Below are 15,390 nucleotides of genomic sequence, written 5' to 3'. Positions count from 1 at the left end.
TAGATTTTTTTCTACTGGATTCAGCGCTGAATTTGATTCTTCGTTCATACACTTCCACCAAAAATTCCTTAACTCACCTCTCCTGATAAGACCTAAGTGCAATGGCTATTCGCATTGTCTTGGCTGATTTGAAAACATGCCATTAAATCAACAAGATTATCAGCCTATTCAAATAAAAATGATATTATTTGCATAGCTTTCAATTTGTTGATGTTCCATGTTTGTAACGGAGCATGTGTCAGAAGGTGTAGTCCAGAAGCTATCATCAAAAGTGTTATTTTTGTCTTATGTGTTGTTTAAATTGACAAAATTTAGCAAATGCCGACTGCAATTCACCTTGAAGATATTATTTTAAACTTTTGTTCCTCATTATATGTGTAGTTGACTGTACTTTTCCTGGTTTTATATTGTAAATATAAATAGATCGAAAATTCAGAACCTACTGCTCAAACTACTAAAGACAGTACTCAGAAGATATAAATTATACTAGCTCATCAACAACGTTTTTTCAGAATACAGCATTTTACTTAATTTCTCCATGTCTATAGGTGGAAGAAAAAAAGAACACAAAAAACATCTCTCAGCCTGAATGATATGATAGCCTTTTGATAATGTAAAATATTTTTCATAATTTCTTTGCCTTCCCAGGAGTCAGAAATCAAAAACTGAATTCTTCAACGTGATGTTAATACACCTTCTCTAAACGTATCCCTCCAGGGACTTGAATCTAACCTGAAAAGTTCAGCTTCCTTATGGTCATGACTAACATAATTGCTAAATTATGCTTCATTTTTTATAGCTCTATTGAATGATTCACTATTCATCAGTCTCTCTGCAAAACCATGACATTCCTTTTAAGTAAGAACCTAGCTACTTTGGATTTTGAAATATTAAACTAGTAAGGTTCTTGGTTCTACGTTATATGATAATGTTTGTTTATATGATTACTAAGGATTTAGGAAAAGCCGGTGTGTAAAATAAATAGCACACATGATTTGAAATCAAAATAAATACAGAGCTTTGTATACTGTGATTTGCCTGTCGTATTCTCAAATACACTTCTTGTTTTCCATAACTTCTCAATCTCTCCTATGGCAGGCATATTTTTCATTGCAGTCCTCGTTTTTGCAATCAAATTATTCCCTTTGATCTAAAATAACATAACTCAGAGAAGCAGGCCAATAGTTCACCCAAGGAAAACAAGTCACCTTTAACACAGTAGTAACCAATCTAGATCTTGATCAAGGGATGGACACTTGTGCAATTAGCGCTTCCCGGAATAAGGACCACAAAGAGATACCAGAGAAAAGTATGCAAGAGTTACATCTTACAAAATGAACAGAAACCTTGAACACGTTCAGCTGCCTGTCAGCAATATATCACTTTCATCTGCAATTATCTGCATACTTTATCCCAAGTATTCAATGCAGGACATTCTCCAGCAGAAAATGGTGAAAGAAAAAAGTGTAATGCTAAAAAGCACAACAATTCTGTGAAGGTGGTTTTGCACATGGTTCCTTGATGTGATGTGAAAAAGGATGTGATCCTTTTCAAGCAAATCAGATAAAACAGCTCAACTTTAATGCAACTAAAGTTTATACTCTGTGGGATTATCATCATTATGATGGAACAACTCTACTTTAGATCTTATTGCTAATATTAGGGGATGAGAACAGTCATGTTGGAGTGTAATTGTCTTCTAGAAAGATAATCTGAAAATGACAGCAAATCAGAGGGGTATCACCTTTTTGGGAGGCCACTACTCTTTCTTAGGTCAACAGATGACTGTTACTGCTGAAGACTTCGATGTGCTTATATGGATTGAATACCACAGCCAGCACCCTGCTTGGCTCTCTCTCCTGCAATGTTCAATAACACTTTATTTGGCCATACTAGACAGTGTGTCTTCTAAACCATTTTTTCCATCTATCTCAACTCATTATTTCTGTGGGATTTCTTCTTTTTTAATGCCAAATTTTATGAGTATTGTTAACTAGAAATTTTATTGTAAAGAACATTAAAGGAAATTGCGGATTTTTAAATTGACTGAAGGATTCAAGGGTACAATCTGGAAAGATGCACGAGGAATTTCAGTGTTAAGTGAAACACATAACAGATTTGCATTCTGTGTGACCATACAAACACAACGAGAAGGAAAAGCCACATTTCTTTGCACAACAAGGATGCACGTGAAAACAGTTATGGAAATCCATAGGATTGCAAAACACCCAACTGGAAAGTGGATACAGACCTGGAAACGTGGCAGCAGTTTATTAACAGCTCCATAGTGCAATTGTTGTTGGAGCTATTCCCCATGTATAAATAAATTAAATACACATTGGCATAGAAAAATATGCACTCACCTTGAAGCTGGAGCGCAAATCAGGCAATGAAAAGATCTAAGCCTGGCTTTTTAATACTTAATGCAAATGCAGTAGTTTTTAAAAAAGGGACTCTGTGTCTTTTTTAGGAATCCTGTGTTGAAATCCCTGATTGATTAACAGACAGAATGGAAGAAACTTGGGCAAAAGCCCTTTTGCATCACTGTCAGCTGAGGAATATGAATGGAAATGTGAACAAGCCAGAGTACAGACACTGACATTTAAGATAGTAGTTAAACTAGCAAAAACATGTATTTTTTTCATGAAGAAATTTGCAAAAAGCTTGATAAAGTGAATATACCCAAAAGATACGATACTTAGCATAATTGTTGGGAGAACAATATATAAGTATTTTGTACCTTTATCTATTAATCTTAATTTTTTACTGTCCTCCAAATTTGTTGTCTATTGCAAATGCAATTCTAACTTTGCATAGATTAGTACATGGCTTAACACGCTGTTGATATTATTCTCTTGGACATGTGTTATTATATTTTAAATGAAAAAGAAATGTAAGTAAAATCAATGTAATAGTTTTTCTTCTGTGGATAATAGATCAGGTATTAAAGAATGGAATTTGTATTACAATGAATCAGACTGAATGTGAACTTAATCAGGGAACAATTTAAAGTGGGTTTTGCCATAAAATACCAGCTTTCTACTCTGTTTTTCAAAATGTACTGGTAGATAAATACCTGCTTCAGCTTTTCATTCACTATGTTTATTTTTTTTAGGTCATGCCACATGCATTTAGTTTAAATTTTAATCCAGAATAGTTAACCTTAGACTGTTTTGTGGAATGCACTTACTAAAGTTCAAATAGGAGCAACTTCAAAACACAAACACAAAGCAATGGAGTAAGATACAGTTACTATACAAAGAAATAAACCTTTTCAAAATGGATCTGATGAAACTGCAGTAACAACTCTGGTAGAGGATTAATCAAAACAACATCTAGTTATTTTGTGGTAACAGAGGTAGAGAAGCTCACTCAATCAGAGCTATACTGATACATTTTTTTTATATACTCAGAAAAGAGATCTTCGTATCTCTACCATGAAAATCATTAAATAAAAATTAACTAAACTTCTATGATCTCATTTATATTATCCATTGGTCTGACATGCACTTCAATTATTTTTGCAGCAGGAGGAATTAACTAATTCCACTCACAGGCAGAAGGATTTGAAATACAGCTACTTATTTGATCATACCTTCATGTGAGCCCCCAAAATCTGACAAAATACAACATAATCATAGGAAAAATTCTTTTTGGAGGACAATTTGCGAGTCTTACGCCTCTGGTTTACCATCTCTGGCTAGACTACCACTTCTAGACTATCCCATCACTTTTTGACTGCAAATCTGGACTGAAATGCCATTTCATAAATTACATTAATTTCAGAGTTTGCATCACAGCTGCAAAGTGATTCAGATTTTCTAAATAAAAGTATTGTTTATTTAATTCTGCTCAAAGAAGCAGAAAAATGCCTGCAAAAATGAAAGCAATAAAGCCTGTATCTTTTCCCCTTGCTGAGCCATTACTCTCTCCATTCATCCTAAATTGCCTCCCTTGGACAAAGTAACTTCCCTTCTCTATTTATTCCTGTCAATGACATCTGTCCACTTTCACCTTCTAGTCATGCACATTATGCTTGTATTATTTAGTATTTCCCCTAATCTTCAGTCCAGGCAGGTGAAAGACAAACCTTTCCCCAGACAGACCTCTAGGCTTTGCTTTACTTTCATTCCCATAACACTTTTGCTCTAAACTGAGCCTGGTCCTTTCCATTATTTTATTTCCTATTTATTTTCTTGCCTTTCTGCTTCTTACATGCAAGAAAACATACCAAAAAGGTGAACTGTAGTATCAGCATTAATAGAGCATTTCCCTTCCTTTCCACTACTACCCCATTTATTTACAAAATATACAACACGCAGTTGTATCACACTATCTATAGCTCATATAATATATAGCTACAGTCTAAGTTTAGATTTATGACTTGATCCAATTTTTTCAAATGTGTTGATCTAACATGCGACTAAATAAAAAGAGTAATTAGACAAGGCAGTTTCTTACAGATGAGTCTTGTGAGTCCTGCTCTACTGCCAATAGAGGTATTTATTTTCAACTGAATTGATGCAAAGCAAATGAATATAAAGTGCAATATCTTTTCCAGGACTTAAAGGAATTGTTTTCTTATATCTTCATCACGCTACAATATAGTGCTGATATTGGCAATATTATCAGTGTAATTATTATCAGTAATATTGTTAGTGATCATAGGCAAGATTTTTAGTTGGCATGAACTTCATCAACCATAAAAGAGTCGAATCATTCACACTTGGACATTTTTTTTTCTTCAATCCTTTCAGGTGTAATGGCATGAAGAAACAAAATCAATCTTTTCTAAGTCTAGGCTATCAGTACTGAATTTACTTCTAACAGTTTCATTAGAAAACTACTAAACAATTTCCATTATAAAGACGAGTAACATAAATTGTTATACCTTACACATATTATAAACATATATGGATTATTAAACTGTCAGTGAAACATATTTTACTGCTGTCAGCAGTGAAGCACAGTTTGTCCTTCAAATTCACTTCATTCATTTGCAAAGCTCCCCTGCAACATTTCAATATCATGATTGCAAATATTTTAAATTGCATAGGTCTGAGCTACTAAATTCTGTAGTGCATTTTTCTTTTTATTACAGGACTAGCTTGCAAAGAATTCAAAATAGAATCTTTGGAGAATACCCAGAGATGAGCAGAGCTGCACGGGTGTCCAGGCGAAGCAAAGAGCAGACACTAAGGCAAGTGGCCTCGGTGTCAGCAAGGTGAACTCTGGAGCTGCGGGCAGGAACAGCTCTCCCACAGACAGGGGAAGATTTATTGCATAAGCGTTTCTCATGCAATACAAGTATCAACCTGCCTTATGCTACTGCCCTGTTTACATGGCCAGATTATTGAAACTCGTGACTTAGCATGAACTTTTGCTGAGGGCCGATGACCTTTCCTTTCCTCTCTGCTATTTTTACGATATACTAAGATTCTTACTGATTGGGATTGCTGGTTTCTGTTGCATTGCAGAGTTTTTTCAGCCGTATAGCCACTTTCAAGCTTCCATTTTAGGTATATGGCTTATTAACTTTTTAAGGGCATAAAAGGTATTATGAGGAAAGCAAGCCATCTTTAATTTAAAAAAGAAAAAGATTTTGCAAACTAACTATGTACTCTCCATTTAACTTAACTGGATTTTTACTTGCAGAAGGTCTTAAACTCCCAATTTTAGATGTCTTATGAAGTCACCTAAATTTTCCCTTCTCTGATGATGCTAGAATAAATGCTACTTGCCACATAAAATCATGGAGTTCTTCCCTAGCATCCCTCGTAATACTGTAAATTTAATACTCGCAAGGCTTGTATCTACTTAGGAAATTTTAATTATCTTTTCTTCAGATTTACTTCAATGTTTTCTTGCAATGAATAATGCAGTTTTTGAGTTGCTTTTCTGAATCTTCTCAGCACTTCCCTATCCCACATTAGTAAAACTGTGGCACTTTTCCAAAACATATTGTCTCATAAATCTTATTTAACCAGAAAAATCTTTAAACAGTATTTTGCAGACCTACATCAGTGAATGAACATGGAAACTTTTTTGTTATAAATAGGATTACAGAAACCCCATAAAAGTCCATTTAGATGTTTTTCAGACCTTTTAGAGATTTTGAGTTTTAAAAAGAAAACTAAGATAAATATATCATGATAATCCTATTCATGATGCCTATAGAATCTTTATTTAATGGACTTGTCACTGCATATAACTAGCTCCTCATAATTATTAAAACGCTGTTGGAAAATAGATTCATGCTAGTGAATTTCCACTATTAATAAAAAACTGTCCCTGCATTTTATTTACTGTTGGATCAGATTGTATAACCATGTGCTCTGTCAGACCATTTATCAGTGACCTCATACAGAACGGGACTGTTTTTGTGATTTAGCCACTAGATTTAGTCAGAAGTCTAAAACTTCAAATGAGAATGTCTCATTCTGCAATAATTGCAGTAAACCAACACGTTACAGTGGTTCTTTCCTAAAAATCACATGTTCTCTGTTACATTCAGATTTGACATAAAATTTAAGAATTTCTATAGAATATCTATAGCTAATGCTATAGGCATTCATATCACTTGACATAGTATGTAAACAAAATAAACAAAAACATAAAGGCTTTTTCAGACGTTTCAGTATGTTCCAGAAGAAACACAACATAGTTGTTTCTTAATAGCCTAGAGTTTATCAAGAAAACGGTCTTTTCTTCTCAACAAGTATTTGGCTGAAAATGATATAGCATTAGAAAAGACTTCTGTTTTGAATAGTTAGCAATTTCTTTTAAAAACAAGCTTGCATTTTGGTAGGGCAGAGAACAGTAGTCTTCGGCATTTGATTTTCACATGCCTCAGACACCAGGTCATCTAAGAAGAACTGTTTTACTAATCAAAACTAGCAAGAATAGTAGACCTTCTCCACTTAGCTGATGTATTTATATACCAGGCAATTCCAGAATACCTATTTTATCAGGGGCACTCTCAGCAACCCAACAACAAGCAATAGTTTTGTCCTAATGCTTCGTCTTGATGATTTTATAATCCGGTTTGATCAAAATCACTGAGACTAGGACACTGGAAGAGAATACAGAGGTTGACCAGCTGTAAAAATGAGCATATTAATTCACAATTCTGTATTTTTCTCTGTATATATATATATATTTTCTTTAAAGAAACTTCTCTCTTTTTTTTCAGAGAGAAGAAAGTGGTGAAGCAGGGATGGAGAAGCAAACTAATTATATATATAAAAATCAGTAAGTGAAATAAATGACCCTACTAAGATCCCCGCTCATGTTCCTTTCAAGAAAATTAAAATTTCTCTCATATCTAATTAATAAATTGCTAACAACCTAATTTCAAATCACTATGGAAGGTGATCAGTAAAACATGCCAAAATTCAACACTTTAAGCTGAAATCTCCTAATAAGAGCTACGTAAACACGAATATACACATGCATAATTGTTTCTATGGAGCTAGCTAGATTGGACACTAAATTTCTTCTCTCCAGAAGACCAGGAAATTTATCTTGTGCAAAAATACCCAATTTAAAGACTATTTACGTTTATGGAGCTCTTCCCAGTATCCTCAATGAATTTGTACCTGTGTATTCTATAATTCCTGCCAGGAACTGCAATAAATACCAATTACATTTTTTAACGGGTTTTAGTGACCATAATAGTGACCATAATTTTTAAAGAAAATGGTCATGTTCTTTACGTTCATATGACAAATTTCCAAGATAGGCTTATAGGATGGATTAAAAAAAAGATTTAAAAAAATCTGGAAAACTGAAGCATAGTGTATCTATTACGCATTAGTTTAAAAAGCTCCTGAAAGTAGAGTGTAGATTTTTGTTCTTGTTTTGTTCAGTCATTTTTGACAGAATGATAGGAAATTTCAGCTTCAGTTCCTTGTCTCTAGAGAGACATACAGTTCAGCTGAAAACATCTACAAATGTCAGAAAGAAAAGCTGTATTACATTACTTAACAAGAAACTTAACTGGCATTATAGCAAAAGTTTCCTCCGAACTTTTAACGGTCTATCAATAGATAGGTGTCCATTAGGATCAGATGGAGAAGTTTATATATCTGAAAATGTTTGGGATCTGTCCATGCAGAAAAATTAGGAAAAGCTACTGCAACTGTCCATGAATAATTTTCTTTTCATCTGTTTTCTCTGAGATGTATTTCTTCCTATCACTGTGACAGATATCCTTCCAGGGAGCTGCATATACCTGATGCACTGGAATAACTGGCTTCTCCCCATGACTCAACGAGCGGTGCCAAAAGCAGCCTTGCTGCTCGTACATGTTCTCAAGCTAGGTCAAATTAAAAGAGCCAAACTACAGAGCATTCCAGCCTTTCTTCAGGTTTGAAGTTTGGCATAAGTCTCAACTCTGATATGATGTTAAAATTGCTGTTATTAAGAAAATCGTGAATCGGACTTGAAAGAACATTAATAAGATGGGTAACCAGCCTTAGATATGGAAATGAAAAAGCAAGCAGCATCCATAATAAAAGTATAATGTGCCACAACTGCTCATCTCAATACCTCTCTCAAGTAAGGAAAGGAGCAAGTAAAAACAATTATACTGCTTTTAGTCTAAGTGCTTAGCATTTTAAACTAGGTGGCCAGTCTGTCCTGCAACCTTTATATGTTTGAAAGCCACCTTGACAGGAATGCATCAAGCCTGTTTTTCTGTCCTGCTCACAGAAGGAAACACAATAGGAGCATGTGACTATGGCAAGGGTTAAAAACACAATTAAATGCACAGAGAACACACCAGAAGAGACAGATTTTTCCATTTTCATCAGCCAAAAAAACCTATCAAGCTCTTTAAAAAGCCAGTGCATATAAATAATGTAACTGCCTAGGTCATCTGCAAAGCTTTCTATATAGTAAAGAATTGAAATATGGTTTCCTCTTCCGTTATTTGTTGTCTTTGGTCAGTACCCAGGTGCATGGAAAAGTTTTCTAAGTAATGTTTATCACTGGAAGAGAAAATTCTCGAGAGCTGCAGACTGGCTATTTTTTAGCAGGAAGAGAAGGATTTGCTTAATATTGTTCTGGCACACAAAACATAAATCTGGTCTCAGAGAGAGATGCTACATAGTCTAGTGCTTTATTGCTTCTTTCACAGATTGTATCCTAACAGAACTGAGAGAAGATTTTACAAGCCTTAAAGTGCAAATCCTTCTGTGTAAATATACATGTTCATTTTTTGGTTATTAGCTCTACAAATTGTGTTGCTTTGTTCCTTTAATACTATGAAGCCGTCAGGTCTTGAATGGTCTGTCATTTATCAGAGTTCACTTCCAGATCAGCTGCTGAACAGCAAAACTGGAGTGGTTTAGAGCTCAGCCATGTACATTTTCCCCACAAGAGCAAGTAATTCCATGTACCAGCAGTCCCATTTGCATTAAGAGGGACTCTGTGTAATTACAGATTTGAACAACTTGGCCTCAGACAAAACAGAAAAAAAACAGGAATTTCCGATCAGTCATCCTATACATCAAATATTCATTAAGCCCCAAATAGGAGGCTCAAATCATTTACCCAAAATAGGCACCTAGGGCCAATCGAGGCGCCCTGAAGTGTCTCACCTGGTCCCCAGCTGCTGCTCCAGAAGAGCGCAGGTGTCCTGCAGGTCCTGGGTCATATCTGCCAGCCCAGAGAGGATGTCTCGGCTACCCTTAAGTGTCTCAAATAGCACTAGGTGCCTGTATTTTAGCGACTGATTCAAGACGAGGCTGTCATTGCTTTACAGGTTAGGCAGATGCACACTCCTTCAGCAGAAGATACTCAGTTCTCAAATCACTGAGATCTACTTCAGGATAAACGGAAAAAGGGTTACATTTCTTCAGAGACAGCGAGTGTGTGGGATGGTGCTACTGCAGCGTGACATAAAAAGCCCGGTCTGGTACATGTGTTGTGAGGAGAACGGGGAAAGCGCGAGTGAGCGGCAGCGCGCGCACGCTGCAGGCTGCCAGCGCGGGAGGAACCACGTTCCCCCGGCGCCGCGCGGCCCAGGAGCCTTCACCTGCTGCGGCTGATCAGAACCCGCTGTAATGAACGAGGCCTCATTGTACCCTGTTCTGACCAGGCTTTACCTCACTGCGTAGTGCACTGGGAAGCCCAAATAACGCACCTAATAATGTGCTAGCTGTAATGTAGAAAACATCGATTTAGTGTAGGGCAAATTCTTACTGTTCTGTTTTGAGACCCTGTACCATAGTCCTGATAGGACCTCCGCCAGGTAGGAGGTCCAACCCTGGCCACCCAAGACATATACGTGAGTGTTCCCAGGAAAGGATCTTCCTCATCCCCTTCCCTGCCTCCTTGTATCAAATCTCTTCTGCCACCTCGTCCCTCAGGACAGGGATTGCACTTCTCTGGGGTGAGACAGGTGTGGATCCTGAATTTCTAAGCATCATTAGAAACCTGTGAATATAAGCATGCGGGTGAAAAACATTGCTCTGTTTTTTAGGAAACCATCAGAACATAAAATGGATCAATACAGCATAGAGCAAAATACTGGCGAGCAATAATTAAGACACTTGTTTAAAATCCCAATGACCATCTTGTAGTCCTTACTCCACTTACAAATGCCAAAAATGCCACTGGTCTCATGGAGCACAGCGTATGGGGCAGCTGCTCAGTATCATGACAGACCTGAACATTCCTGTCCCAATGCTGAGACAAAAATCAAGTTTAGCCTGTGCTTCTTAGGAGACTCAACTTGGCTCTGTTGCAAATCTATAATTGTAATATTTGCAGTTTTCCAAAAGGAAGAAATACTACTTGATAAATGAAAAGCCTTGTTTGTGAACAATGGAAAATGCTACTAATCTGTACTTTCCTAATAGTGCCAGCTATCTTGCTACAGAATTGCACAGCATATCATATCACGTCATAAGAGACCAAAATAAAACCTTCCCAGAAACCCAAGTGCCCTATAATACTAATTTTAAGAGATTCTAAAGTTACTCCAAGCCAATGGTTTTGTCTAAATTTGGCTATAACTTCCTATAGTCAACTTATTTCAAAAAAGACTATGTTTTGTCCAAACATAAGATACAGTGCTGAACCATATGTTTTCTCTCTACAACTTATGAGTTGTATCTCTTAGAATGTCAGTTGAAAAGAAGAGCAGAGCTAAAGGTTAACGGGATATTTTTCTTCGCTTGCTATTCTGTCTTAGCACCAGATTCCCAATAATTATATAAAGGCTTCTTAGCCACCCAGTGATCTCTCCAAAAGACTCTCAGTACTAGTGTCTCTCTGAATGTATTTCCTCTTGTCAGATATTATTTGTCAGCTGTTAGACCATAGCTTCAGTTGTACAAATTAATTTAGAGTTCTCAAAGGCCTAAAATATACCCCTCTTCATATAAGAGGGACATCTGCATTCATTTTATTATACTATATTGAAATTTAGTTTAAAATGTCAGCTACTTAAAGAAAACAGAAGCAAAAAAAGGCAAAAGGACAACATTAGCAGAAGAGACTGATAATAATAAAATCATTTTAAATTTCCTAGCTCTCTGACTTTCTCTGGTTATTTTTTCTATGGAAAATCCAAAAAGATCACAGTCCCATCCTACTACTTCCTGATATAGGAGAAAGTGCCATTGTTTAATCCATAGCTAACTGCACCACTGTTTTTTATTAACTTATTCAGTTCAATTCAGTGTACAACAGGACAGGGCAACTGCTGAAGTCTTGAGAGACTTAACAGTGGCCTGGACTTCCTTTCGAGTAGGCCAGATCATGGTCACTCAAGGCCTGCACATTCCTTAGTTAGATGAACATCTTCATTTGAAGGTAAAATTTGAAAAGTGATGTTGGAGACAAAGGGAAAAAAAAAAAGTTCTTCTAGGATGTTCAGTGAAAGGGAAATTTTCCTTTCTCGTCTTCATATCACACAAGATTTCTGTAACTTGCTTCATCTTCCTTGAGGTCAGGAAATACATGAAGTCCAGACACCAATAGTTTAAAAATGTGTATTAATATGAACTTTGAAGTACAACTTATAACTTCATCCTGCCACTTTTATCTTTTTCAGCAAGGACAACTCACTTACCTTGTTGCTATATTTTCTGGAGAAAAAATCATAATTCATAGAAAAAAAAAGCAATAACTCATAAAAAAGCCCCCCAAAATTTCATAGCAATAAGTGGGCTTTTTATATTGTGTAATAAATGACCAGTTAAGATTTCCTATATCATATATATTTAATACTTGTTATCTAAGCTTTCCTAATCTATTTCCCTTTTTATCACTGGAAGCCTTCCAAAAACAATTCTATTAAAAGTGTTTGAAAACAAAGACATCTTGATTGGATACAAGTTGAAGTTGAGTAGAAATCTTACCAAAGAGGTGAATGAATTTCTACCAGCATGACGATGTACTGAATTGATTTCCTGTGAGTTAACTTATTTCTTAGTTTTTGTAAAGACAGTTTATTTCCATAGAAATTCATTGTGCCAAAATGTTAGGGAATAAAGTAAAAGGGGCTGGTAATGTGTGGTTATATTTGGTAGATTATATTTTCATAGCACTTTCTATCCAAGGATACCATGGCACTTTATAAACAAGTTGATACTTGCAACACCAAATTTTTATCTCCATTCTACAAATAGGAATATTGAGGAATATGAGAAGTCAGGTGTCAGGGGTCATGGGAAAGAGGACCCAACTCCTTGTTCACAGGATTACTATTAGCCACTCTTTACATGTGCTCCCCCAGTAGGTTTAAAAACTCACGCAGAGTACATTTCCCAAAACTATAGCCTCAGGACAGTACCATGACTACTAAAAACTATGTTTGCTAAACGTTGAGCAAATGCGCATCTCCTGCTACCTCAGCAATGTGCAGAAGGACGTTTTGGCATTATTTTGTGTGGCATCGTAGTGCTTTTACAAGCGCTTCTCAGGTCTCACTACAGAGTGTAGGACTAGGAAGCACAGGTCGGTTCCTTCCAACTGCCTGTTCAAAGCAGGCTTGGCTGCAAGGTCAGACCAAGTTTTTTCCCTAGGTCAAAAGGGACTTATCCGATGGGTAAATATGAATCATAAATTAACTTTAAATGACATTTTCTTTGTAAAATTCAAGTTTTGCCTTATGTTATAGAGTTACAAAAACGACGCCTTTTCTTTCTTTACTGAATAATATAGGCAAAAAAACAAGAAATAGGGTATATTGTAACTGCTACAATACAGTGGAGCTGTAATATTTCCAGATAACTGCAAATACGCACTGAAGTGATGACAATACTAACATTAATTATGAAAAAATGAGAAAAGTATTGAAATTTAAAGTAATATACTTGATCACTTCCATCTAAAAAAAGATGAATTTAATGCATGAATTCCTGTTAATGAATTCAAGGATCAGCGTATATCAAAAGTACATCAACTTGTAAGCAAAAAATTTTAAATGCCATTTTAATTTGACTTTGCTCCTTCTTGTTCTGCCTAACCTTTAAAACACAGTAGCCCAGGTAAACCTAGCAGGACAAGTTAGTAATTCAGTGCAAAGGATTTGATAACTATCAATCCCATTTGATTGCCATAATAGCATCAGAATCTATAGTAAACTTTTACATTTATAATATTGAAAAATAGAACAAATAAACCACATATAACCATTCTCAATCTGTCAAAAATCTTTGAGAAAGTCAACCTTTCTCTATAAGAAAATTACCCTTATTACCTTTCATAAATTCTTAAATTAGAGATAATTCTAGAGTGACAGGAACAATAATTAGAGTCTGGAGAAAAAAGTACTGATTTTGAGTTGCACCATGTTCAAAATGTTTAAATGTTCTCCAGCACCATATAATTCAAATTACATTCATGAAAGCTATACTCATTCAAATATAGCTAAAGGCTGGAGACCCTCCTTGTTTCTAAGTAACACTTAATCATGTAACTCAGTACTTTTTGTCACTGAAGTGACTTCTTATGTTGGTAAAATAAGGAAGAATATCAGGACCTTTTTTGTCTGCAAATCATTTCATAAATGATATGATCAAAAATAAAGTAATAACGCTTAATGTTTCATTATTCTCCAAACCACATGAAAATAATTGTATGACTTTTTCAAAGCTCTTGCACAAGATCAAATAAATATCTCTCTTTCTAAATTTGTCTTTATTTCTCAATTGTTTAATTCTCCTCACCAATTATACTGCTTCCTTGCAAACAGCACTAAAGCACTATTAGTCTCTTTTATTTATTAAGTACTTAAACATGTTGCTAGATCCTGGGTTACTTTCTAGATATGCAGAGATGGATCAATACCAAGATTTGCTTCCATAATGAAAGAGGCGCTTTCTTTTTTTAATGAAGAAATAAAATTGCTACTGGAACACGTAGCACATGTAATGTTACAAAACTCCTGGGAAAGAAAGAACCTGTTTCCTGTCAGGCGAGACAAACTGCTCTACATCAGATAATGAACGGATAGTACAATTCCTTACCTCAGAATCTCCCTTAAGACCTACTATTTACTTGTAGTAAATATTTACTTGTAGTAATGCAAGTAAATTTACTTGTACAAAATAACAAAAAAAGTAAAAAAAAAAATTACTTGTAGTAATACTAGTAGTACTTACTAGTATTAACATGACAGAGATAGGAACCCCATTCCAACAAAGACAATGATGAACAAATGCTGATTATTTAACTCTAATGTTCTGAACTGTCTCCAGAATTTATTACTATCTAATCTTTTCTCCTTCTATAAATAAACTCCATAGAACCTAACTGAAATGTATTTTATTTCCCTACCATCTTGAAAAGCTTTTGAACCTAAACTATGATATAGTGAGCTTAATTAAGAACAGCTCCTGTGATGAGTGCTTGCCCAGAATGGTCATCTGCAGGGCAGATGGGGGAAATTCCAGCCATAGGTGGCCTATGAAGCTGCAAGTAAAAGAACTGTCTTCCAGAACCAGTCCCCCATATGCCTGAGGAGGTACAGATGAAATCTCTATAAGCAGATGCCCCTTGCGTTACTTCTAATTCAGTCTTTCCAGATCCTAACTACATTTTTCCTGTTATGTGACAGATGTGTGTTGCTTAATAGAGAAGTCTCAGCATTTGATTACAAACAGCACAACTTAAAACTAATAGCTGACAGCTTCTGGTGTCTATGTCTCACTAGCCTGTGGACTTGCTTATTTCATAGATTTGCATGTCAGAAGCAACAGACAAGGTTTAGATATTCCAATGACAGATATAAAAAGGGTCTTTATTTCATCACAGATTTCCCTATATCCCTTCAAGTTGCTTTCGGTCAAGCTAAGCAAAGATGATTGGAGCTTGGCCCAGTTTGTTTCCCCCTCGGAATATTTTTTGAGTAGAGACATCAATTGGATTTTCTTA

The 15,390-nt window shown here is 35.6% G+C and overlaps 1 protein-coding gene across 7 annotated transcripts in view; it reads right to left on the bottom strand.

Moving 5' to 3' along the window:
• Positions 1-15,390, bottom strand: part of PDE1A (phosphodiesterase 1A) — a 126,738-nt gene that overhangs the window by 53,555 nt on the left and 57,793 nt on the right. The window contains exon 1 of one of the 7 annotated variants that reach the window (XM_088526998.1): positions 9,603-9,816. The exons of the other annotated variants lie outside the window; for them this stretch is intronic. Coding sequence (XP_088383124.1) covers positions 9,603-9,658 — 56 coding nt within the window. The 5' untranslated portion in view covers positions 9,659-9,816. Of the gene's footprint in view, positions 1-9,602; positions 9,817-15,390 lie in introns of those variants that run through there. 7 annotated transcript variants of the gene reach the window in all.

Source organism: Tinamus guttatus, unplaced genomic scaffold, assembly GCF_059628265.1.
Source record: "Tinamus guttatus ecotype Peru unplaced genomic scaffold, ASM5962826v1 Tinamus_guttatus_pri_ptg000260l, whole genome shotgun sequence".
Taxonomy (NCBI): domain Eukaryota; kingdom Metazoa; phylum Chordata; class Aves; order Tinamiformes; family Tinamidae; genus Tinamus; species Tinamus guttatus.
This window is presented reverse-complemented; position numbering and strand designations above follow the sequence as displayed.